Source organism: Siphateles boraxobius, unplaced genomic scaffold, assembly GCF_051911475.1.
Source record: "Siphateles boraxobius isolate OS27281-9 unplaced genomic scaffold, OSU_SipBor_1 130, whole genome shotgun sequence".
Lineage (NCBI taxonomy): Eukaryota > Metazoa > Chordata > Actinopteri > Cypriniformes > Leuciscidae > Siphateles > Siphateles boraxobius.
In genome coordinates, this window is record NW_027508734.1 from 51,161,663 (window position 1) to 51,189,389 (window position 27,727).

The following is a 27,727-nucleotide window of genomic DNA, read 5'->3' on the forward strand; positions in this document are numbered from 1 at the left end:
AAAAACTATAAATAAATAAATAAAATAATAACATAAAACACCGGATCAATAAACCAACGTGTGAGGCTCTTTCTTCACAGAATGAAAGCAACGGCAATTTCACACTTCCTGAACTGCTGCCGCTCATTATGGGATTTAATTGGCTGAACTATTCCGCCCAGTCAGCCGTGACTATTTGGGCGGAGCAGGAGGCATTTTCACTATTACGTCCCATCAGGGGGTCGTCATGACGATCGCTGGAAAAAAACACACACACAAACACTCTCTCTTTCTCTCTCTCTCTCTCTCTCTCTCTCTCTCTCTCTCTCTCTCTCTCTCTCTCTCTCGCGCTCTCTCTCTCTCTCTCTCGCTCTCTCTCTGTGTTCGTTCATACTCCATTTGTACCAGATCCAAGATGTATTGATCAGACAGTAATTAAATTGCCCTCTCTCTGTTTGATATAGATTTATAATCGCAGTGTAAATACTCTCATGAGATTTCAACACGGCAAGCTCAATACTGCTCACGAAACACAATAATCACTGCACGAGACATTCTTCATCTGTGACATCACAATAAGAAATGTTCAGTAATGCTTTTTCAGTGGTTCAGTTTAAAGGCTTGTTAATCATATTGAGACATGGATCCCTTTTGTCAGATAAGATGGTAAAATACGAGCTGTTAAACAAATCTAGATTTCCTTGAAGCCAAACTCTGATGGCCCAAATGTTTGCATTCCTCAGGTTTGGTGCTTTAGGCTCTGTGTCAAATGGACAATTGTATAGTCTGCTGTAGGGTTTGCACAGATTAGTTGAGATAAGTTCTGGCACTACTCATCATTTTCAGTTGTGATAATTGCAGAAGGAAACTGTGTCCTGTTGGACCTCAGCCACATGATGTTATATTACATTACATCACATGAATGCATTTGGCAGATGCGACTTTTACCTTAAGTGACTTATATTGCATTCAAGGTATACATTTTGTCAGTAAATGTATTCCCTGGGAATCAAACCCATGACCTTGGCATTGCTAGTGCCATGATCTGGTTGGCCTACATGAATGCCATTTACATGAATCCATTTGCCAGATGCTTTTTCCAGTGCGTTCAAGGTTACATTTCTTCAGTAGGTGTGACTTTTATCGGATTCTGCAAGACTATGCAAGGCGTAGTTTACTGTCAGCTCCACAATAGTGCATTCAGAATGCACAAAGAGGGCGCTCTTTGAATGAGAAAATGATGTACGGGACTCCCTACAGTCACTGACATTTACCAGCGAAGGCCACAAAACTTCAAGTCAACTGTGATCTTGTGATCTGAGGACAGTTGATTTTTCAGAGTATTGTGAACATTTTTAGCATTTTTAGAGTCACGAAGTAGATTTTCCAAAACGTTAGGTGGAACGCGCGCGCACACACACACACACACACACACACACACACACACACACACACACACACACACACACACACACACACACACACACACACACACACACACACACACACACACACACAACCTGAATCTGACAATTTTTTCTCCTTTCTGACCATTTTCATAAAAAGACTTCCGTACATACTTATAATTGCACACACACACACACACACACACACACACACACACACACACACACTCCCTTCTGGTAGTCCTGACGAGTATTTGTGTATATGTGTCCCACTGTGCCACCTCACACAGTCACTTCCCCTCGCCATCTGTGAAACTCCTCTCAGCGAAACCAACACCATTCTTCAGTGTGTGTGCGGAGCCAGTGTTTTCCTACATCTTTACGTTATACATGGGAAGAGGTTTGTGTGTCTAAACAGACAGGATGAGACTCATTTGTTAGAGAGATGGGAGGGAGAGAGAGAGAGAGACAGGGAGGGAAAGAGAGACAGGGAGAGTGTCAGCATGATAAATGGCATAAATCTAACTGTGAAGACTGTAGGCTAAGGAAAAACGACAGAGGGAGAGAAGAAGAGAAAATGAGGGTAAGAATGAAATGGAAGCCAATTCTTCATCTTCTCTCTTTTTGTCTAGTCGTTTTTGTGTGTTTTGTTCTTCTAACCAAAACAAGGAAGTGACAATAGGCTCTGGATCTGAAGGCAGATCATGTACTATGAGGAAGTATGGAATTGGATGTGTTCTAATCAGAGGTGATCATGCCTATGCCCTATTCCCTCTACATTTAGAAGATGACTATTCGGAACGTAAGTGAAAAGAACAATTGTTACCACCTCACAAAGGCAAGGCTAATGATTTTCCGTTATACTTGAATTTATCCTCGTTTAAAGCACTTTTCTTCCCTTTATTAAGATAATAGATCAAAATAATTAACAGCATAATAATACCATCAATTACTACAGTGCAGCTGGCTTAATTTACGTTGCACCTTGTGCAGGCTTATAGTTTCTGATGCAGTGTGAAGATTCTTGGGAGTGAAGTGCCCATCAGTTGAACCCCATAAAAACATTAATTTCAAAGGTTCTTTTGAAGTAGTTATTTTTGAGCTCTTCTGCTTGGAATGGTTCTTTCTTTGAAATGTGCCCTGGAAAGGCATTAATTTCTGACAAATTATTTCATTCAACACACATTGCTGGGCTCGTAACAAGGAGAGGACCTTTTCGCATCAGACAGGCTCTTATCAACAGACTATCCCAGCCTCCTTTAGCAGGTCACATGGTCAGTTCCAATAAACTCTCTGGAACAAAAGACAAGTGAAATCATCAGCATTTCTTTTTCTCACAGAGAGCAGGAATGAATAGAAAGGAGAAAAGATAAATCAATAATTAATTATGTCTATTTCTAAAGCATCTATTCAGAACTATCTGCATCCTGACCAAAGCACATTTCCATTTTCATTGAAAAGGAATTCATTGCTGTTTGTTTTAAAATGTGCCATTTTTACAACCAAGCTTCTTAAGATGACCCTGCTGTCTGTCACTGAGTCCCATCTAATAACCAAAAGGTACCTCAGGGTCCTGGCCCCCTTCTCTTCTCCATTTTCACAACCTGAATGGACCCAATCATTGAGACAGACTTTCTGCGCTGCGCTACTCCTGGCCTACACCTGCTGTGCAGCTACTCCTGTCAGTCCAGTCTTAAAACACTACAATTCCAGTTTATATATCTGAGATTGTGTGTCTCCATCTTGGTCGGATGAAGTATCACCTTCTGCTCAACCTTGCAAAGACAGAACTTGTTTCTCAGCCAGTCAACCACAACGTCACCATACGGCTAGGCTCAAAAACCAAACTTCACTGGCCACATCGCAACAATGGCCTAGTCATGCTGTGTCATGCATTCCACTGCATTGCTCTGTTGACAGAATTAAATCTCTACAGACCTGCCCTGATGGTGAATCTGGTTTCAATCCCAAGAGGGCCAATTTCACACCTCTCTTGATCTTGCTCCAGTGGTTACCCGTAGAAGCAAACATCAAATTCAAGGCGTTGTTGAGGACTTCCTTAGACCAGCACCCCCTCCTACTTCAAAGCTTTCATAAACATCTATGTACCATTCTCTGCTGTCAGTAAGTTAATGATGCCTGGTGTTTACTAGAACCTTTGCATTCACTATCCCTCCTGACTAACATGTATCAATAATCTTTCAATGTTCAAAATTGCTCACTGGGTTTACCAGCTAGTTCAAATTGTATTGAAATTGTTTTTAGTGTATCTCTATAGAGAAAAGGAACCAGGTCTTAATAAGGCCTAAATGGTCGATGGGGTTAGGGCACCTGCACTTAAGTGTTTATGCTTTTAAAAATGAGCATAGAGGAAAAATGCAAGTGTTTGTGAAACTTTCAGCATTTGTTGCATTGCCCTTGAACTTAGGCATTTGTTGACTATTGACAGATGAGTCCAACTGTGCTTCCAGAAATGCTTTTCACAGTAGTCTGACTTGATTTCTAACTCACCTGGCTCTTTCCACACCCAAAAATATATGCTAAATGTTGCGTCAGAACATTCTGTAGGGTGTACATGCTAATGCAACAGGTGTGTAACATACGTACACACACTTTGTCCTTGATCCCATGGTCAGCTGTTGAGGTAAATATTAGTGAGTAGAAAGTTAGTTTACTCTTGTGGGATAACCATGAACCATCACACACACACTCAAGGCCAGATCCTCAAGCTAAACACACACACTGACACAGAATTACATATTAGGTTGTCCTGTTATTGTTAGAGGTGTTGGTAACATTTGAAGTCTCACGGGAATCTGTTCTGATCCATATCTGTGCCATCTGTTTAAACGTTTTCAAAATTACTTTTAAGTGAACATCAAGTAAAGATAGGAACACAAATGTCAGAATGTAAAAGTGGCCAGAGGCGTATGTCAATACCTCAACATGAGCCAAGACCTGCAGGGGCTGTGAAGTGACCATCACTGTTGCCTGGGGAATCAGGCAGGTGATGTCTGTGACCCCGCTGCGTGAATCAGAGTCCAAAATCCTTCTGTAAATCCAGGCTCAGACTACAGGAGTTTTGAAATCATAACCGATTGTGAAATCTGGTTGTTTTCTTCTTTCAAGTCTCAAACCTACAACAATTTTAAAACCATGGCTCATCACACACTACAAGATATTCTTAAGATTATCATGCCAGATTTAGCACATCACGTAATCTCACAGGGATGCGGACTTAAACAAAATTGATACTGTGTCGTGGCAACTTGCTGTAGGAAATTATATGATTAAACATTATAAAGGAAGTCGTGTTATTACCACATTTTGACCAGCCATTCCTCCATCTCCGTTGTCCACTGGACCCGTACAGTTGCTTGTTGTTTCAAAAGTTCCGTCACTTCGGTCTTCCTTGTAGACTTGTCTCTTATTGGTTATTGTGGAAGTACTGACGTAATCATAGTCGTAATAATCCCAATTTTAAAACCTTAAATATCAAACATGTTTGCTACTGGCAGGGAATCCCCGATGTGTACACGAACAGATTGGGAGATCTGTAAACCCCTTCACATTACCAGATAATTTGGGCTGAACATCGGAACCGACCAATGCCCTGGACAAGATTGTTTATTTATTTTTTTCTCTTCAAATGTCGGGAGGGGTAAAATGGGCAAAAATAGGCCTGAAACCCCTGGTAGACTAAGCCCGGCATAAGAGGAATCTGTTGTTTTATCAGGTGAAGAGCATAATGCAGAACATGAGATTGTGAGACTCTTATTGCGATTAAAATGTTTCTCTGTTTCTCTCTGCCTGTCTTGCTACTCATGGCCGAATGGAAATAATGAAGGTCAGTTGCACAGGAATGGTAGTCGGCGAGAATTCAACGATAACGGATGTTGACGTGGTCGCCTCATGAATCAAATCGCACGAGTAGATGATGTCGTTCTTATCGAAGGTCGTCATCTGGCCGTTAAAACGCTGCTCTCAGAGGAAAGATCATCGCTCAGGTCCCACGAGCTGTCGCTCTCCAGAGATTCTCATTAGCTGAGTGTCAGCCATATGGAGTTCACACACACACACACACACACACACACACACACACACACACACACACACACACACACACACACACACACACACACACACACACACACACACACACACACACACACACACACACACACAGACACACACACGCCAAGCTTCTGTTGAGGTCAGCCTCATTTTCATGTTAAACAAACACACAAGAACTGTGGGAGTCAGGGCACTTTTAGTCTACATCTTACACTACTGATCTTAGTCGGGTGATGCGGATAAATCAAGTTACTTTTATTTCTATAGCTCTTTATACAATACAGATTGTTTCAAAGCAGCTTCACAATGATAAACAGGAAAATAATGATACAAACTTAATCAAATATGAGATAAATAAAAATTCCACTGTAAAGCAGCTCTAAAAAGACAATAGTGCTCATCATTCAGCTCAATTCACTTCAGTTCAATATTGATTAATTTCAGTTCAATAACAGTGTCGATGTTGCAAAATGTATCAGTTGTGAAACATATTATTTACCTAATGGAATAACCCATTGGCTGAACGGCACACGCAACCCAAACTTATCTTGATGTCTTTCATTTGAAAACGGTGTTGTATGTTTTTGTGTTGCGCATGATATTTGACAGACAGACAGATGTGTGTGTGTCTCTCAAGTGTGTGTGAGTCGGTCACCTCTGGCAGGGCAGATTTTATGTTGTTGTGGCCGTTATAAAGTCGCTGTGGTGTGAAAATAGCTTGAAACATTCTCATACCCCACCATTAAATTAATGCTGTGTGAAAGGTCACGCTGCTCTCACACAAGTGCGTGTGTGTGTGTGTGTGTGTGTGTGCAGCAGCACCAGAAAATTTGCAAAACCGTTATATCAAACTGAAAAATGACTGAATGTCATTACAGTAGAGACTCAAATATTATAACCAAGTGGCATATATTTCCTATTATATTTTAATATTTAGAAATATTTTTATTTTTAATAATTAGAAACTAACTGTCTGAGTATCTAGTTCCTACTGATTGTTAGATATCAGTTGTACAGTGAATGTCTTAATAGTCATAATTTCATTTTGACTAATTATTTCATTTGAAACCCTGTTTTTATTTATGTTCAATTTTCAATCGAATTGCGCTGTATTTATTGTTCATTGCTAGAAGGTACAAAATCACAAATCAAGGACTTTAAATTGTTTTTATGCACCAAATATTGCAAATCTCATTAAACATTAGTTAATAATATTCAATTAATATAAAAGATAAGCCATATAATATTTAGTTTGACCTCCTGATTATAAATGTCTTCTAAAGGTTAAGTACTTAAAAAAAAAAAAAAAAAAAAAAAATATATATATATATATATATATATTTATTTTAATCCAGTCTGAGATCACACCAGCATTAGCTTATTCAACCAGCTGATGCCAGTATTCAAACACATTGAGACGTCAAACATAATGAAGAAAAGTGACGTTAGTGAAAGGAGAAGATCCACATACAGACAAACATCACATTCACACATTTTTTAAGTGATGAGAGTGAACAAATCTGTTTTGGATGGTTTTCGGTCCTGTTCCTCTGATGTCCAGTGTTTATTTGTCATGTATTTTGTATGGACACTGTGAGTCCACAGCAGACACAAGTGTGTTTCATCTGTAAGCGCAGTCATAAATGACATGTGTGTTCCTCAGACGCACCTGAGCGTGAGGTGGTTTACACGCGACATCTCTGGTTACCAAGCAGCCGACAGACAGACAAACAGACAGACACCTGCGCTAGTCCTTGTGCTCCTGTGTTACTGAACAATATTTAGCGTGTTTAGGTCAAACATCTCCAAGCAGCTGTGATGTTGTCATATACTCGTATACAAAACGTCACACGTACCGTTACTTCAGTACCAAGGCATCTGTGACAAGCTTTATTTTCTGTATCAGATTTTCACTTTTGGGAATGTTTTGCGAGCATTAATAACGTTATTGTTGTTTTAATTTGTTCTATTGCTTTTATTTGTAAAAGCAGTAGTGTGTGTGTGTTAAAGTGATGTTGTCTGTTTGAAGCGGTGGCCAAAAATAACCATCCAATGAAATCACAGCAGCAAACGGCCCCACACAACCTGAACCCTCGACCAGGACCCTCGATCCCTCTCTCTGAGATAAAGACACACAGACAGACAGGAGGGTGTTGTGAAATATTCTGTTCATTTGTTCATCCTGGTGATTTTCAGTGTTCTCAGAGTTCATTCAAACACACTGAATGCTCAAATCTGATGTGTTTAACACACACTCCCATGAAGCTCATCTGCCAGTTATATCTACAATTAGGGTCTGGAACTATTAAGAAATTATTTTTATGTTTTACGTTTTAAGTTTTATTTTTACATTGTGTGTTTTATTTTATATATTATTAATTTTATTTTAATTTCTCTTTTTAATTGTATTTTAAATTCCAATTCTGTTATTAAAATGAGGAACAAATACAGTTTGTTTGTTTGTTTATTAGCAATAATAATAATAATAATAATAATAATAATAATAATAATAATAATAATATATATTTTCTACAGATGCACATAAAATAAACAAATAAAGTGTAGAATTGGTTTTTGCTTGTAATATAAACTGGTGTGCAGTTTTTATTGTAAATTAAAGGATATTTGTTCATATACAATTATAATAACTTTGCTGACAGTGTTGATTGGTTGAGTTTGATGAATAAAGTCAACATTACAATGTGTGTAAAATTGAGAAAATGGCATGATATTTTTTTACTTGGCTTCCCACAAAAATACATTTCATGTGTTTTAACTGTAGCTATGATCATCTCCATGCCATGTTGATATGATGTTAGATATATAATAATACTCTTTGTCTAATGCTGAAGTATTTGTGATTTTGATAGGATAACAGCATCTTTAAAGCAGAGTTGTTTCTGAGCAGTTTGACAGACTGATCATGAAAGCGTTTCTGACAGACAGCATATACAGGGCAGCTCATGCGAGAGAAATTGAACGCGTCACTTAGCTTTTGAAGAAGAGAAAAGACAGAAATGTTTTCTGATAGACAGAGACTGTTTTTGTAGTTCTGAAATACTCAAATGATCTACTGCATCACACACAGAGCTCACTGTATCCCACAATGCAGTGCACACAACTGCCCTTTTCCAGTGTGAGGAATGAAGCGGAAGTAACGACGGCAGTAACATGCAGTATTACATGTGCTGAGTGGAATATTAGGGAGGCAGAAAACATTTCAAGCCGTCACATGACCTCATTTTGTACAGTAATCTTGCCTGGCAGCCTGATCAAATAACCAAGAACAAAAGCACAGTTAATATCACTATCTGTGTATGTGTCACACTGAAAGTGGAAATTCACAAAAGCTCTGATTTAATTGAGTATATATAATCTGATGCATCCAAATACTCCGTTAGTAATCAGATTGACGGCTCAATCGGACTGAAAAGCCTTCATGTAAACACCTAATTGGTCTGATTGAGCTCTAATTCGATCGAGAGAACATGTAAAACACTTGATCGGATTGAAAATCGAAACTGAAAGGACTGTTCATGTGCAATGACGTAGAAATAGCGTAAGGATGTGCGAAACGAGCCGTACGTCCTGTAGAATAAAGTGTCATATAAATGAGTGTCCTGTCATCCTTAAATTCTCCTTTCACTCAGCGCCTATGAAGTGGAGCTTTTTTACTGCGTGATTTATATATGAGCAGCACGGCAAAACGGTTATGCTCATTGTCTCCAAATTATGACCATAAATGGATAACTATTAAGTCTGCTGTTTAAAACTAATAAAAAAACAATATAAGAGAATGGTTATTATGCGCAAACAGCGGGAAACTATTTGTGCAGTGTATGCATGTAAAAAATCTATTCCGATTTGAAGCTTGTGACATATAAACACGCGCATTAACCCGATCAAGTTTAGCGTTCATGTAAACACTACATTCAGATGCATCAATCAGAATGAATTCAGTCCGATTGAAACAAAAGTTGTGCATGTAAACAGCCACTGTGTGCATTTGGAGTTGGTTTTTAATCACATTTAAAACACTATTACAATTTTTACTATTGTAATCAGAAAAATCATGGTGCAGCCCTACTGTACATGTACCTACTGTACAGAATTACCCATAATCCCCTCTAATAGAAGAAAATTCACATTAGAATTTTTTTTTAGTGCATTTTCAGACTAGAAGTCTGCTGTTGCATAAATCTGTCGAGTTTTTCTGCATCAGACTAAACGCACTTCTGCCTTTTGCTTTTTCACAGCCTCATGTATCACGTTAAAAGTGCGATTACGTTCAGAACACGTGTCGTCATATTTGAGCAGCAGCAGCTTCTCTGTTTTAAGCAAAAAAAATCTCTGTTCTTGTGGTGATGTGCACTGTGAGTTCTTAAGCGGGATTTACTGTCGACCCCAAACGCCATTAGAACAGATTCACTGACAGCCGCATCTTTGATGTCGTATTCCACGGTAGCACGGCGCGTGTACAGATAATCGTATGACACCCGTCCTGACAGCCGCAGAAGATACGATTTTACGTATTTACATGCTGAGAAAACTGCTCTTTGAAGTACAGAGAGACAGAGAGAGAGAGAGACAGGGTGGGTGTTGGCAGTCGTCGGCAGATATTTTGGATCGTTCAGTAAAATCCCCCTGGTCGTCGTGGTGACACCCTGCTCACAGATCCAATTATAGACATGGACTATGGGATACGTACGTCACATCCTGCATTAACTGGTTTGCCTCATCCTTAACGAGAGATGGCGATAATTCATCATACTAGGGCTGTGCCGTTGTTGTTATTGCTAACTAAAACTATTAAATATTGTTTTTGTTAAATGACATAATATAAATATTAGACGGAAAAAAAATAGAAATGTTGCCTTGAAATAATTACGGACTAAAATAACTAAAACTGAAATAAAAATCAATTAAAATATATAGAAATATAAAAAAAAAAGAACTAATATAAATGGTTAAGGCACATACATATATACTTGTGTTAGTTTCTTTATTTATTTACTTATTCACACACAGTGTGAATGTAGCAACTGATTATATGTAGTCTGGATTACATAATTAGATTTCAATAATGTAATAAAAGTATTGTTTAAAATACTCAGAATCAGAATACGTTTTTATTGATTAGATGATTACTTAATATGCACAAAATGGCTATGTATGTATGTGTGTGTGTGTGTGTGTGTGTGTGTGTGTGTGTGTGTGTGTGTGTGTGTGTGTGTGTGTGTGTGTGTGTGTGTGTTTGTGTGTGTGTGTGTGTGTGTGTGTGTGTGTATATATATATATATATATATATATATATATATATATATATATCCTGCCTACAGATAGATATTTTTAATGATCTGCTGCAGTGCATGCTGAAAATTTCACTATTTTTTTTACCTTGACACAGCTTCAATTATGTCAGTCACTGGTGTTTTTCAGCTGTCTGAATGTTTTTTTAATTTAATTGCTCCTTTTTCTCACATCAGCGAGGCAGACTGTTTTTTTTTATATAGCTTTAAATTAAGTTGCTAATAAAGTTATAGGACAAATGTTCATTCTGCAGTTTTTATTGCATTTGGAGCCTGGCGAGTGTTAATTTTGGACTCTGGGATTCATTTACCGTCTGCTCTATTAATGACACCTAAGCTGCTCTCAGATCATGATGTAAATCTCTTAAAATAAATGGTATTTCTTATCTCATTGCTCTTATTTCCTGACATGCTGCTGCTCATTTCCATCACAACTAGGGCTGAACGAATTGTGAAAATAATCTAATTGCGATTTTTTCACCAATATTGCGATTGTGATTCGATATGCGATTATTTTTTAAGCTCTTTGTCTTCTGTAGAAAACTGTTCTTTCCTGGAAGCCAGACCTCTGTTATGATAATGCATGAATTATCTGTTAAGGTGATGCATGAATTGATGAATGACATTTTTATTTAACTACTTCAATCACAATAATATATTTGAACTTCCAATCTTGTAAACATCAGAACATAAATATAAAAAATAAAAATCTGTGGCTTTACCACACTCAGTTTTTCAGATAATTCACTTTAAGAAACATCATATATAAACATTCGGATTGCACTTTTTAAACGCCAATCTGTGAACTGCTAGACAGTCTTTAAATAAATAAATAATAATAAAAAAATGATGACCTGCCTCTTTGAAAATATTTAGGTAAATCAAAGTTAACCCAATATAATAATTGTAAAAAACTATATATATATATATATATATCGGTATGGAGATCTGGCTAAAATATGTGGGGGAGGGCATGCTGCACCTCTTATCCAGTGTAGTTACCAAATTATTGAACCCAGGCTAGGTCACCATATTGACGGGCATCATGCCTTTCTCGATGCATTGGGCTACTCTGCCGTGCAATGGCAAAAGACCATAACTTCGTTTTTGGTCGAAAATTAGTTATTTATATTTTTGGCACATTCAAGACCTCCTTTATCATGTGGATAAGTATCTTGAGTCAAATCCGTTGTTTTTTCAAGAAAATAATCGGTTGTCTTAACTGTAACTTCCAAAAGCCCATGAGAAACCAAGGCAGAACACCGTAACACCAGTTACGGCTCTTTGGCTTTGTTTTGGAGCGCTCACGCTTGAGTTGCGGTACTCTGCCTTTTTTTAGCCGCGCGTCAATATGAAGTTACGGTGCCGGCGTTCTACCAAATAATGCTACCTACCAGATTATACGGTGGTCTGCCTTTGTTTTACTCTCCATTAAAATTTACATTACGAAGTAGCCTGTGTAGATACTTTGTACAGCTGCCATCAGTCCTTGTCTTCTGATGTCCTTAGAGCTTTGTCCTGCACTAATGGAGTTAGAACATTTAGTATGGTCTGAACCCGCATCGACAAACGTGCGATAACGATCGCGAAGGATATATGCAGAGATGACAGAAAAATGTTTCACGTCATAGCAGGTGAATACAACAAAGAACTAAAGCCCCGCCTCACCCAGTTCGGATACCGGACCTGGTTGAAACAATCATGCATCTAGCTGGCAGAGTGCCAAAACTTCACCGGCGCCTTCAGCACCACCCTGAACCCGGTCGAGTCGACGCCGGACTAATATATCACAGGGAGTGATAATTATTAAGCAACAAGGGTATATTGGGGCATTACAACATAAGGTGCATAAGGTACAACATGAAGTGCTGGTGCATACAACATCAGTCTAGCTTTTACAAGCAGGTTATACATAGCCTACAATCACAGCGTCCGGAATAAATCCGGGGGACGAGCAAAGTGCACAAGCACAATAATAGGGCAGACAGCTGAAACCACAGCATACTGAAAAGAAGCGGAATACAGAAGGTTGTGGTATAAATGCATTAGTCGTCTAGGTAGTCCGGTATGCGCCTGTGAAAGTATGCATCTTTCAGATCCACTGCTATAAACCAGTCTCCGGGTCGAATGTGCGCTAGGATCTGTTTTATCGTGATCATTTTGAACTCATGTTTAACAAGTTTTATGCCACTCGGTACCACTTGAAAATACTCTTTACCCCTATGGAGGTATTTTGTCATGTCTAATGTAAGCTATTAATGGGGCCACCAGAATGCAACCAAAACACAGGATAGCAATAAGTAGATAATTGTAAATCATACAAAATAAATGCCATGATCACTAGATTTTATACAGGTGTTGCTATAATGATCTTGTTAATGGTGATCAGCAACCAAATATTGATAATGTGGAAGTTACTGCCTTTTGCCTCGGCATGACTTCCCACTTTTTGCTGACAATACAAAGGCAGAGTACAGTAACTTTAAAATAGTGGTCAAAGGTCAGGTTTGAGCTCAAGATTTTTTTATGTAGATAATTTGCATTATCATCTAATTCCCCGATTTTCAGTGTCCTACCTATAATTCATTTGGCGGGACAACTAAAAATCTTTAAAGTCATTTTTCTCAGTTCCACACTCTAGCGAGTTGAGGTCTTTTGCCTTCGTAGGGCAGTACTGCTTGGGTGATTTCTGCGTGCCATTTTGAAGTGCGTTCATATGGCGTAACACTTTCAAACATTTCGGTCACTGATCCTTGCCGAATACTTGGATTACCTATCATAAAGCGCTTTGTGGTGTGTTTTAGGTGCTGGTACAGGTTGGTAGTGTTGCCCCGTGAAGTAGCAACTATATAGCAAGGCAGGTTTTCCACAATACCTGACGCTGGGAAACATCTTCTTTTTTAAAGCCAAAATAGTTCCACATGACTGATGTACTGTTCCTCTTTGACACTAACATTCCTTCAGTTTCTGGTTCTGTCGAGCCTGAGGCCATTGTCAATGTACTGTACAGTTGTCAAGTTAACTCTTGTTACGATCCCTTGTTATCGTTTGATCATACCGCGTGATTTACTTGCGCATGTCCAGGGCATATCTTATCGCAGCCTTTGCGATTAGAAAATTGCGTTTTATCATATCGTGATATTATCACAAGTGCAATTAATCGTTCAGCCCTAATCACAACAAAAAAAAAAAAAAACTTCCCTGGAAAAAAATAATGTTGTTTAAAATGATTGGCATGTTGGTAATTACAGCAGAATCTGGAACAGTGATCCCTTGTTATAAATAAATAAAAAATCTAATTATATTCAAATAGTATGGATGCTTGTTTCCGCCATGGCATGACAAATAAAAAAGGTACTTTTTTATCTAACTTTTCAGACTTTTTTCTCATAATTGTGAGTTTATATATTTTTTTTTTAGAAAAGTCAGTAACTACTTTAAGGTAAACATTACATGTTACTACATGTATTTACTATAGTAATAGCAGTAAATTCCAAGTAACTAACACTAGAGGTCGACCGATAGTGGATTTTACCGATACCGATATTTAGGTTTGACCATACATTCCAATAACTGATAATTCAACCGATATTTTTTCAAATGGATACTGTATTAAAAACAAACATAACACTCCAATTAAAACAGTGCTGAACTGAAATGTGCTAAATTAAATAAATATATAAATATGAGTATATTAAAATGAGAAGTTCTACAGAACGAACTTTATACAGAAAATAATTTAAACATTAAAATATTACAGGTTTCATTAGCTATAATCTAGAAACATGTGTAAATTTCATAGGTAACACTTTGCAAGTCCCATTTGTTAACAAGGATGTATTAACTAGCTTTCATGAACTATATGCATTATGCAATATACATTATAAATTTTTACTGCATGTATTAATATGAGCAATACAATTGTACCTTTATCATTCATGTTAGTTCATAGTACTTTAACTAAGGTAATAACATAAAAAAATAAGAAATAAAACTCAATTTCAAATACATTAGTAAATGTTGAAAATAAAAAAAACTAACAATGAATAATACTTCTACAACTTTTAATTAACCTTAGTTAATGATACAAATGGAATCTTATTGTAAAGTGTTACCATTTCATATAATTCCAAAGAGTCATGCTTAAAGATGGCCATTCAAATTTAATAAAGACCTATATTATGTATATATGTATATAGCCTATGTATAGTCTCTCACTTTATTTGCTTCTATTTTAGAACACTTGTATGGAGGACCAGCTCTACCATATTTAAAAATAAATACAGAAATAAATAAATGCTCAATAAATAAATAAGCATACAATTAATTGCCCCCAAAAATACAATAAACAAATAAATGTAGGTAGAAATTAAATTATACAGTGAGACATAAATGTATATATCTCTTAATTAGCTTCTTTATGTATTCACCTTTGTAATAATTACCTTATTTATTTATGTGCATGTTATAATATTTTTGTCTGTTTTATTCTTCCTTTGTATTTTTTTACCCTATTTATTTCTTCAATGCTATTTATTTCTGCCTGTCGTTTTTACATTTCTGTATGCATTTCTGCCTCATTATGCAAATGAGGAGGGGCTGTGTCTTAAGGGCTCAACTTCTGCCCATTGGTTGGTTAGCATTTTACTGTATCGGTCGAATCTACATGCCACCGGCCACAGTCACAACAAAGATGGCTACCTACGATGAAGTTGTCAGTGAGCTGAGGCATTTAGCAACTGTTTTTGGAAACAATGCTAACGTTATAAGTATTGACTTTATTATTTTTCGTTTGGACGCTCTGACAGAACGTATGTTTCAGTTAGCGGCACACATGGACACAGATGTCGACAATGTAGTTTTTCAGAATCTAGAGAAAGCGGCCCATCTTCTTAACTCGTTCGCTAACATTAATCACACACCTGGGATAGCTGGTCGCCCTGCTTATATGCTGCCTGTGGACGCCGTGGAATGGTGCAATGGCACCAACAGGCAAACCCGCATGTAAAAGTCCTTCCACGGCGTCCACAGGCAGCATATAAGCAGATATATGCTTATCCGCTTCCTCCAGATTCTGAAAACTACATTGTCGACATCTGTGTCCATGTGTGCCGCTAACTGAAACACACGTTCTGTCAGAGCGTCCAAACGAAAAATAATAAAGTCAATACTTATAACGGTAGCATTGTTTCCAAAAACAGTTGCTAAATGCCTCAGCTCACTGACAACTTCATCGTAGGCAACCATCTTTGTTGTGACTGTGGCCGCATTGGCCGCCGGTGGCATGTAGATTTGACCGATGCAGTAAAATGCTAACCAACCAATGGGCAGAAGTTGAGCCCTTAAGACACAGCCCCTCCTCATTTGCATAATGAGGCAGAAATGCATACAGAAATGTAAAAGCGACAGGCAGAAATAAATAGCATTGAAGAAATAAATAGGATAAAAAAATACAAAGGAAGAATAAAACAGACAAAAATATTATAACATGCACATAAATAAATAAGGTAATTATTACAAAGGTGAATAACGAAGCTAACGAAATAACGAAGCTAATTAAGAGATATATACATTTATGTCTCACTGTATAATTTAATTTCTACCTACATTTATATGTTTATTGTATTTTTTGGGGCAATTAATTGTATGCTTATTTATTTATTGAGCATTTATTTATTTCTGTATTTATTTTTAAATATGGTAGAGCTGGTCCTCCATACACTTGATGATTATCTAATCAAAACAAGATGTATTGTAGTGATAAAAAAGTCACGTCACTAGCTTTAAATATGCAACTTCGTCAGCTAATGAATGCATGAAAGTGATCAGCTGGATATAAACTAATGCAAATAGATGGTAACAATTGCGCCATAAAAAAAAATTGGGTCAGGTCTGCGTGTGTTTTTGTCGCATTGTTTTAACCGCTTTAGTTACTAATGTTAGTGTCCTCACAGCCTCGATGGCAAACTGCTGTTCTTTCTCTGCTGATGCAGCATCTAGTCAACAAATTAATAACTTTATAATGATATGGCAATAGGTACTTTAGTGTTCTGTATTCATACCGTTTCGCCGTCGGTGTCTTAAATGCGCGTCTGAAGTGTCAGCGTTCTCTGTGCTGCGTGTTAACAACTCAGCCAGTGATAGTTTGCTATTTGTCCTCTAGAGGCCGATCTAGCTCTGTATAATGCCAGCAGTCTCTTCTCAGCGCTCTCGTACTGTGTAATGACTGCGCACCTTCACAGTCGCTCCAGCAATGGACGCAACCCTGAAAAACAATCGGTGTGGATTTTTGCCCATGACGATAGTTCCAACAATCAACTATCGGTACCGATATATCAGCAAAACCGATGAATCGGTCGACCTCTAACGAACACTAAACCTAACCCTAACTGTAACTCTATAGTAAGTACATGTAGTTAATTAATATTACTCAGTACTCATTTGAGTACAATGTAACTACTTCTACTACACCTTAAAATAAAGTGTAACCAAAAAGTTAGAATTACGAGAAATAAACTCTCAATTCTGACTATTTTTTGCAACTACATGTTTTTAACTTGCAATTATGACTTTTTTCCCCCACAATTGCAAGTCTGTTATTGCCAAATCTGGCTTTTTTCTCAGTATTGTAAGACATAAACTGGCTATTATGTGAAAAAAGTCTGAATTGTGAGATAAAATATTTTATTTATTTATTTATTATTATTATTATTATTATAAAAATGTTTCATGTTGGAAACAAGCTTCCATAATATATAAAATACCAATTTAACCAGGGGGAAAGTAAAAAAGTAAAAAGTAAACCCTTTCTAAGTAAATATTGGCAAATTTAACTTCAGTACTTTACAAAATTAGGAACAATAATCGGAGGCATTTTATATTTATGAGTCTGATTTCTGCGACATCAGCTGCCTTCTGCGTACATGGGATTATCTTCACATCTTTCCTCTGTTCATTTGATTGAATTTTTTTTTCATTTACTGCTGTGTTGTATAACCATGTCTCGCCCCAAGAGCGCAAAGCACACAAACTCTGACCTCTGTTCAATAATTCGCCTGAATCAGTTGTATAAACACATATCTTTCTGCTTTATCTCTTTCAGCGCCACCAAAGTTCTTAAGAACCCCGAACGATCAGACGGGTGTTCAGGGCGGTGTTGCCTCCTTCATCTGCCAGGCCACAGGTGACCCACGGCCCAAAATCGTGTGGAACAAGAAGGGGAAGAGAGTGAGCAACCAGCGTTTTGAGGTATTAGGTCTATTGTTCTGATGTAAAATGCTCGACAAGTGAATGCTAACGATAACCACGCCCCCATTGACCACACCCACCACTTCAGCCACACCCATACATTTCATATTCTCACACCAAAAATGTGCATGATTGCTCATGGCCTGGGGCCGAATTCACAAAATTCTTTATCAAAAGTTCTTAAAATAAATCCTGAGAAGATTAAAATAATGTTCCTAAGTGTAATACTTAAAAACACAGTCTTAAGAAGTTCTTGAATATTTTTATCAATATTTAAGATCATCTTAAATATTTATTTGTTTTAAATAAAATGACAGGCATTGGTGTTATCTGTAAAAGCATGAACATTTTGTATTTTATTTTTTGTCTCTACTAGCTTGAAATGCTGCTGAAAATGAAACCACAATTACACAATTATAATAAGAAAGAGGTCTCTATTGGATATATCTTTGTAAAGTTTTTAATGTTATTAATGTTATTTTTTTAGTTATTATTATCATTATTATTATTGTAACATTATTTTCAAGAATTTGAATGAGCTATGGCAAGAAAAAATATTTGAACTTTCGTTTAATTTACTAAAACTAAAACCATATATATTTTTCAACTAGTTATCAGAACATTTTTCATTTAGTTATTTTTATACTAAAACAACAACAACTAAAACAAATATGAAAATTAATAAAACACTTTATAGACATAAAAAAATACCCTAATACAATAAGAAAAAATATATATCTTTTAAAACTAAAATGAAAACAGAAAAAAAAAAAAAAAGTTTATATCTGTTTTGTGAATCCGGCTCTTGATCTCAATAGCAAGAGATCAAAAAAATTACCTTCATTTGAAGAAATGATGGATCAAATTCTCTCATCAAGCATATGCTTTGCATTTATGAAATGCACTTTGTTCCCAAAAGTTTGTAGCTTTTGTTTCTCTTCTGATAAGCGTCTCATTTGCTTCTCAGTGCATGTTCTCTCGTCTCACGTGCCTGAATCCTGTATGTTTATTTATCTGTTTTTGGATTGCCACCGCAGCCCAGCATGATAAACGCATCACAGCTGAACACTGATAAGATTTTTATTAATTTCTGCGTCATCTTGCAGCTCCACCATCTTCCCTCTTCTGTTCGGCTAACATGCGGCCACTAATCTATGGACGCTTATCTGCTGATATGGCACCTTTTCGCCTGCAGAAACTAAATCTTATCAACGTTCATTACATGCTATACAATACTAACAAGCCAACTAATATGCTAACCTTCGATTCGTAACAAAGTCTTCACCTTCACCCATGCAACTTACTCATTACTACTATCTCTTTAAACTAGGGCTGTCAAATCAATTAATTGTCTAACATTAATCTCCTAACATAAAAGTTTGTGTTTATATAATATATGTGTGTACATATGTATGTGTGTGTGTGTGTGTGTATATATATATATATATATACACGCATACGGAGGCAGGCACACACATACATATATAGTGGTGGTCAGACTGAATGGCACCCCTGGTAAATCTGATCAAAGGGGGGGAATCACATTATGAAATTAATGTTTTTCTACAAAACACGTTGGCCACAATTATTGGCACCCCTAGAATTTTTTACCCATTAATATTTACCTTTTTTTAGCACACCAAGGTGAATAGGATCATGAAATTGTCTAGCTATGACTTGAAAATCCATATTTTGACCATCAGGGCAATAATTAAGAAGAGGACGTGTGTCTATATTGCCTTGATGCAGGGTAAGGAGGAAAGTTTGAGTGGCTTAAGACTCTCCAAGGATCACAGATGGAGAATTGCAGAGATTACTTGAGTCTTGGGGGTTAGAAAGCCTAAAAAATATATATCGAACAACCACTACATTCAATTCAATTCAATTCAATTCAAATTTATTTGTATAGCGCTTTTCACAATACACATTGTCTCAAAGCAGCTTTACAGAAATTGCATTTCGGAAATGTACATAGAAAAATACAGTTAGTTAATCAAGTATTAATTTATGGCATAACATATCGCCGGCTTTGAGTCGTCTCTTCACAGGCGTCGAGTCGTCTCTTCACAGGCGTTGGGGCATCTGAAGTCTCCGTGAGAGGCTGGATACAAACTGGAGCTGACGAACGCTATTTACCTCGGGACTAGCGTCCCGAGATAACAGCAGAAAGGCAGATGGGAAATAATTAGCATAGCTGATGTTCATAATGTTAATGCATTCGAACCGATTCAGCAGTATCAAAGGTTAAGCATTAAGTGAATGCTTGGTTAAAGAGATGCGTCTTTAATCTAGTTTTAAACTGGGACAGCGAGTCTGAGGCTCGTACAATATCAGGAAGGCTATTCCAGAGTTTAGGAGCTAAATGCGAGAACGCCCTCCCTCCTTTAGTGGACTTAGATATCCTAGGAATGACCAGAAGCCTCGAATTTAGTGATCTTAAAGAGCGCGATGGATTGTATGGCGATAGAAGGTCTGTTAAATACACAGGAGCTAAACCATTTAGGGCTTTATAGGTCAGTAGGAATACTTTGTAATTGATACGTAACTTAATAGGTAACCAGTGTAGAGATGATAAAATAGGTGTTATATGATCATATTTTCTTGATCTAGTAAGAACTCTAGCAGCTGCATTTTGCACTAACTGTAGCTTGTTAATTGAGGATGTAGGACAGCCAGCTAATAAAGCATTACAGTAATCTAGTCTCGAGGTCATGAAAGTATGAACTAACTTTTCTGCATCAGAAACAGATAGCATGTTGCGTAGCTTAGCAATGTTTCTAAGGTGGAAAAAGGCTGTTCTTGTAATATATGAAATATGATTTTCGAAAGTCAAGTTGCGGTCTAGTATAACACCCAGGTCTTTTACTGTAGTGGACAAAGTAACAGGACATCCTTCTAAATTAAAGTTGTATTGTAAGGGATTTTGTGGGTAGTTTTTTGGACCAATAAGTAGTACCTCCGTTTTATCTGAATTTAATAGCAGGAAATTACACGTCATCCAGCATTTTATATCATTTAGACACTCTGTCAATTTAGATAAGTTAGTGTTTTCATCTGGTCGTGATGAGATATATAATTGAGTGTCATCAGCATAACAGTGGAAATTAATTCCATGTTTTCTTATAATATTACCAAGTGGCAGCATATATATTGAGAATAGCAGAGGGCCTAACACCGATCCTTGCGGCACTCCATAGTCTACTGACGTTATCTTTGATTTTTCCCCATTTAGACAGACAAAATGGTAACGGTCTGATAAGTAAGATCTAAACCAGCTTAATGCCTGTCCCTGAACACCAGTGTAGTTTTGTAGTCGATCCAGGAGTATTTTATGATCGATAGTGTCGAACGCAGCGCTTAGATCGAGTAGAACTAGTATTGAGATACAGCCTTGGTCAGAAGCTAAAAGTAAATCATTTGTAATTTTAACTAGCGCAGTTTCTGTGCTATGATGCGGTCTGAATCCCGACTGGAATTTTTCATAGATATCATTTTCTTGTAAGAAAGAGCACAATTGAGCGGACACAATTTTTTCTAGTATTTTAGACATAAATGGAAGATTTGAGATGGGTCTGTAATTTGCTAAGTTATTTGGATCTAATTGCGGTTTCTTAATGAGAGGTTTTATTACTGCCAGCTTGAATATTTTTGGAACATGACCTAAAAATAAAGACGAGTTAATAATATTAAGAAGAGGCTCTTCGACTACAGGTAACACTTCTTTCAGTAGTTTAGTGGGTATTGGATCTAATAAACATGTTGTTGGTTTCGATGCAATGATAAGTTTATTTAGCTCTTCCTGTCCTATAGTTGTAAATCGGTGTAGTTGTTCTAGAGGGGCCATAATTGAGGCTGAATCATAAGACATCATAGAGGATTGTATATTTACAATTGTGTTTCGGATGCTTTCTATTTTCTCATTGAAGTAATTCATAAAATCATTACTACTATATTGTAATGGAATATTTTGCTCTGGTGATGTTTGTTTATTTGTTAGTCTAGCCACGGTGTTGAATAAAAACCTTGGATTATTTTGGTTATTTTCTATTAGTTTGCGGAGATGCTCAGCCCTTGCTGCTTTTAGAGCCTTTTTATAACGTGACATTCTGTCTTTCCACGCGATTCTAAAGACCTCTAAATTAGTTTGTTTCCATTTACGCTCTAAGTTACGAGTTTCTCTCTTGATTGCATGCGTAGCACTGTTGTACCATGGTGCTTTAGTTTTCTCTCTTACCTTTTTTAATCTAATTGGTGCAACAATATCTAGTGTACTAGAGAACATGGTGCTCAAACTGCTAGTCATTTCCTCTAGTTCATCTGTTTGTTTGGGTGCACTGCGCAGCTGAGATAGATCAGGTAAGCTATTTGAGAATCTATCTATAGTGGTTGGAAGGATTGTTCTGCCTGGTCGATAACGTTGCGCAACGTGACAAATTTCAGCAGTACGTATTATACAAGTTACCATGTAATGATCAGTGAGATCATCACTTTGCGGTATAATATTTATATCAGTTGGATTGGTTCCATATGATATAATTAAATCTAGTGTATGATTTAGACGATGAGTGGGACCGCTGACGTTTTGCGTGACCCCAAAGGAGTTTAATAAATCTGTAAACGCAGTCCCTAACGCATCATTTGTATTATCTACGTGTATGTTAAAGTCTCCAACAATTATTGCTTTATCGACATTGACCAATAGATCTGAGAGAAAGTATGCAAACTCTTTTAGGAAATCAGCATAGGGCCCTGGAGGTCTATATAGGGTAGCCAAGGCTAGAGATAATATGGATTTGTTTCTTGCATCTAAGAGCGTAACATTTAGCACAAGTACTTCAAACGAATTAAACCTGTGACCTGTTTTCTGAGTAACATTAAGAATATCTCTATAGATTGTTGCAACCCCGCCGCCACGACCGATCAGACGGGGCTCATGCTTATAACAGTATCCTGGTGGAGTGGACTCATTTAGACCGAAATAATCATTTGGTTTAAGCCAGGTTTCAGTAAGGCAAAGTACATCGAAACTATTATCTGTGACCATTTCATTTACAATAACCGCCTTAGGTGTGAGCGATCTAATGTTTAGAAGACCTAGCTTTAGAAATTGTTTTTGTTCACTGATATTTAGATTTTCTGGTTTAATTACAATAAGATTTTTGCTAGATCCTACACTAGATTTATTGTTTGGCCTCACTAAGCGAGGAATAGACACAGTTTCTATATAATGTTCTACACTACTTATATCAATTAAGTTGGGACAGCAAAGACTGTGATTTGGACTTTGACTTACTAGTCATATGGTGTGTAACGTCTTGGAGATGTTGTCGGACAGAACAGCCGCTCCGATTCTGCTGGGGTGCAGGCCATCAGCACGGTAGAGCCTAGGTCGCTCCCAGAACAGATTCCAATTATTTACAAAGAGCAGTTTCTGTTCATTACACCATGACATTAACCATTCATTTAGAGCAAATAATCTACTGAACCTTTCTTGTCCTAGTCGGTACGTGGGAAGCGGTCCAGACACGATGATAGTTGCTTCAGGCGATGTGCTGCGAACCGTCTCGATCAGGCTTCTGTAGTCCTTCTTCAGAACCTCCGTCTGCCGCAGCCTGATGTCGTTCGTCCCGGCGTGTAGGACCACAGCTCCGACGCGCTCGTCACCGTTCAGGATCTCGGGAATCTGTGCGGCGACATCAAGAACACGAGCACCAGGAAAACAGTGAGTGCGCACCTTACGCTTACCTGAGGTAGCACGGACATGACGGACCATGGAAGTGCCGATGATCACGGCGGCGTCACGTTCCGGCTCGCGGAACGTGACGCCGCACACATGACCACATGTTGTTTGGGAGGGTTTCAAGAAAAATCCTCCTTGCTCCTCCAAAAACAAACTCCAGCATATTCGGTTGTCAGGCATGACTGGAACTTTAAAAGGGACTGGATTCTATGGTCAGATGAAAAAAAAAGGGCTTTTTGGCAGCAAACCCACCAGATGTGTTTGGTGCAAACAGGGATAAAAAGTACCCCATGCCTACGGTTAAATGTACCGCTGGATCTTATATGTTGTGGGCCTATTTTTTTGCTGGAGGTTCTGGACATCTTGTTCAGATACATGGTATTATGGATTCTAGCAAATACCAACGGATAAAACTTCAAAACCTGACTGCCTCTGCTAGAAATCTTATAATGGGCCGTGGCTGGATCTTCCATCAGGACAACGGTCCAAAACAAACATCAAAATCAATACAAAAATGGGTAACTGAGCACAAAAAGAAAGTTCTGCCATGACCATCCAAGTCCTGTAAACTGAACCCTATAGAAAATGAGTGGGGTGAACTGAAGAGAAGCAGCACCAACATGAACTGGTGAATCTGAAGGATCTGGAGAGATTCTGTATGGAGGAATGTCTCTGATCTCTTGTCAGATGTTCTCCAAACTCATCAGGCATTATAGAAGAAAACTCAGAGCTGTTATCTTGGCAAAAGGATGTTGAAAAAAGTATTTAATAACAGGGTGCCAATAATTATGGCCAGCGTGTTTGGAGAAAAGCATTTATTTCATATGATTTACCCCCCACTTTCAATTATTTTACTTCAATGAAAGGTTAGATTTTTGCGAATTCTTTGAATGAAAGATCAAAAGGATAAACAATGCAGATTTATTTTTTATAGCCATTTTTGATCATATTTACCAGGGGTGCCAAACTTTTATTTTAGATGCGATTAATCGATTTGACAACACTATTTTAAACATTGGTTTAATGCTCAGTTTCTACTTGGCTCCGTTAGCCAACAGCCACATGCGTGAGTGCGTGTTCATACCCGCATTTCTATGGGTGAAAAATGACAGTGAAAGAAAAGACACAGAGTATGACCACTGATGTATTTAAGTTTATAAACCGGAGAACCCGTCCTGGTTGGTTCTGTCAGAAGTGAGTATACATCTCCCCAATTGCCACCAACTAAAACTGTCTGTGAGCGTCCTGTGTCCCGTCCGTCTGGCGTCAGTCGGTCTCGTCGAGGCTACTGTTGTTCTTTATAATGACGTTTTGTGCCTGTGACGTCACATCTCCATTCTCGTTTCATGTTTCATACGATCAACTTTAAGAGTGGGCCAGATCACGCTAGGTGAAAGTTGCACTTCAATCCCATTCTTAAAGCCACCGGGTTTACTCGTGAAACGTCTGGTTGAAGAATTTTGCATTGCCTTCATACATTCACTGAGCATTTTACACAAAGGATTTTTTTTTTTCAAACATGTGGTAACAAATTTCTGCCCAGTGCATTACAAGCATGTTGTCCTTCTCAAAAGTGCAAGTTCTGTGAAGTGGTGCAGGACAACGTTGTTCCACCAGCCCTTGCTTAGAACCCTCATCTGCAGATTCCTCATTTTTGCACAGGGAGGGGCGTTTTTACTGCATGATAAATATTTATCATCATGACACAAAGCTTCATGTGCTCGTCTAATTATGATCCAAAATAGATAATTATTTAGTCTGCTTTTTAAAACAAAAAGAAAAGGAGGGTTTGTATGTGCCAACAGCAGGAAACTTGGTAACACATTAGAATACAGTTTAATGATTAACTACACAGTAGGGCTGGGCGGTATGACGGTATATATTGTTACCGCGGTAGAAAAATGTCAACCGTAACAGATTTTTTTAATTCCGTGTATACCGCGACCGTGTAAATAAGTGGGCATGGTTAACTCATGTACAGAGTGCGTGAAACTGAGACACTGAGATTTGTCAAAGAAACATGGAGAAAGCAGATCAAGAGGATCCACAAAGGAATTACGTTTTCCAAAGGGTTGTTGACAACTTACTTGACAACATCAGTTCTTATATCAATATCGTAACGAATAGAAATAACCTTAAATAATGTATAGTTATCTGCATCTTTCCATCTCTTATGTATAGTTACTTTTTAAACACGAAAATCGCATTCAGCATGACACGCAAGCGGTTGCCGTGGTAATGAACAAACTGCTTGTTAAAGTGGATGTATAATCGTGTATTAGAGGGAAAATTACTAAATATGCAGCGCAAGTTATATATTTTTAACTCCAAACAATTGGCCACTGAACCAGCTGATAAAATCTTCCTTTAATTCGATACGTGATTACAACTTGACACTCAATTGAACCGATCGCATTTTACTGATGCAAAAGACGCGCGCGTGCACACACACTGAGAGGAAGTGTTTACCGGGCTATGTGTTCACCGGTCAGTGTTCACCGAGCTATGGTAAAATAATGACGCAGTTACAAGGTGTGTATAATTTAAACTTAAACTACAGTACTTAGTCAACACTAACAGTAGCTGTTGTTCGGTTTTCATAGTGCTGCTCTCCTTCTAGTCACTTCTGAACTTGATGAACTTGACACTTCTGAACTTCTCTTGATTAAAACTCCAGGTGACGGGTTGCCAGATATCACAAAAAGAGCAAAACAAGCCCCTTAAAACGCGGTATAATAAGCAGACATGGCAAAAATGTAACTAGTATAACTAGTATTACTAATATCCTACAAAATTAAAAGGAAGTAACTAATTTATTATGAATATAGAATAGTTCAATATAAAATATTCAGATATTATAAACTAATTGATGAACTAAAGCAATAACATGAAATTTAAAAATTATTCAGCAACACTTTATTTAACGTTGAATTGCACTTATGAGTTGTATTTAATATCAATCAGTTGGGGGCAGTTCATCAAAAAGTTGATGAGTGTGTTTCGTTTACTATATTTAGCTATCAAAATAGTTGACCAAATAAATAATTTACCAAATAAAAGAAAAATCTAAATCAAACAAGGTGAAATACTTTTCATTTCCATTTGGATTTATTTATAGTACAAAGCCCTTTTTGACAATTTTTCGAGAATAACTACATAAATCTATGTTCAAAACTATATCGTGAAATATACCGTTACCATAAAAATAAAATTAGTCATACCGTGAAACAGAAAATTGGTCATACTGCCCACCCCTACTACACAGGAACAACTGAGTAATGCAATATAAACACTCTAGTAACTACTTTTAACCAACAAGAAACTCTGATTAAGGAATTAGTAAGTAATAGCGCTTATTCGAATGTAGTAGTTAGCTAATTAACTAAAAAAAAATTCTTACGTCCCAGAGAACTACTAAGAACGTCTTGGTTGCGTATACAACCCACCGTTCCCTGAAGGAGGGATCGGAGGACGTAGTCGATGTCGACTGAATGGGGATCGCGTCAGAGAGCCAATGTTCTTCGAGTACTATTGAACGAGCCAATGGAATTGGCGTGTGTGATTCGCATCACACACTCTGCCCCGCGGCGCGGGTATAAATACAGAAGTGGATGCACACACTAGTTGCTTTTTCGCTGCGGAGCCGAGTGTAACCCGGAGTCAGCGGAGGTCCAGCGGTAGTGGCAATACGCAACCAGGACCTGGTTTTCAACGGTTATCCCCATTCAGTCGACGTCGACTACATCCGACGTTATCGACTGAATGGGGATAACCGTTGAAAACGCCACTAAAGCTGCCACCTTCCAGTGCCTAGACAAAAGCCTCCTGATGCCCCCGCAATTTTAAGGCGGGGAAGGACAGGGCTTAGGCCAGGGAAGTCACTGCTGTTCCTACAGGACCACTGTGAAAGCGTTCCCGTACATTGGAAGGAAGGGACGCTTCGGAAGCCACATCCTACCCTAGAGGAGGTG

The 27,727-nt window shown here is 37.7% G+C and overlaps 1 protein-coding gene across 8 annotated transcripts in view; it reads left to right on the top strand.

Moving 5' to 3' along the window:
• Positions 1 to 27,727, top strand: part of ptprda (protein tyrosine phosphatase receptor type Da) — a 922,653-nt gene that overhangs the window by 711,838 nt on the left and 183,088 nt on the right. For all 8 annotated transcript variants that reach the window (XM_077229653.1, XM_077229654.1, XM_077229660.1 and 5 more), the window contains one exon: positions 17,871 to 18,016. In XM_077229653.1, the coding sequence (XP_077085768.1) occupies positions 17,871 to 18,016 (146 nt within the window). The remainder of the gene's footprint in view (positions 1 to 17,870; positions 18,017 to 27,727) is intronic.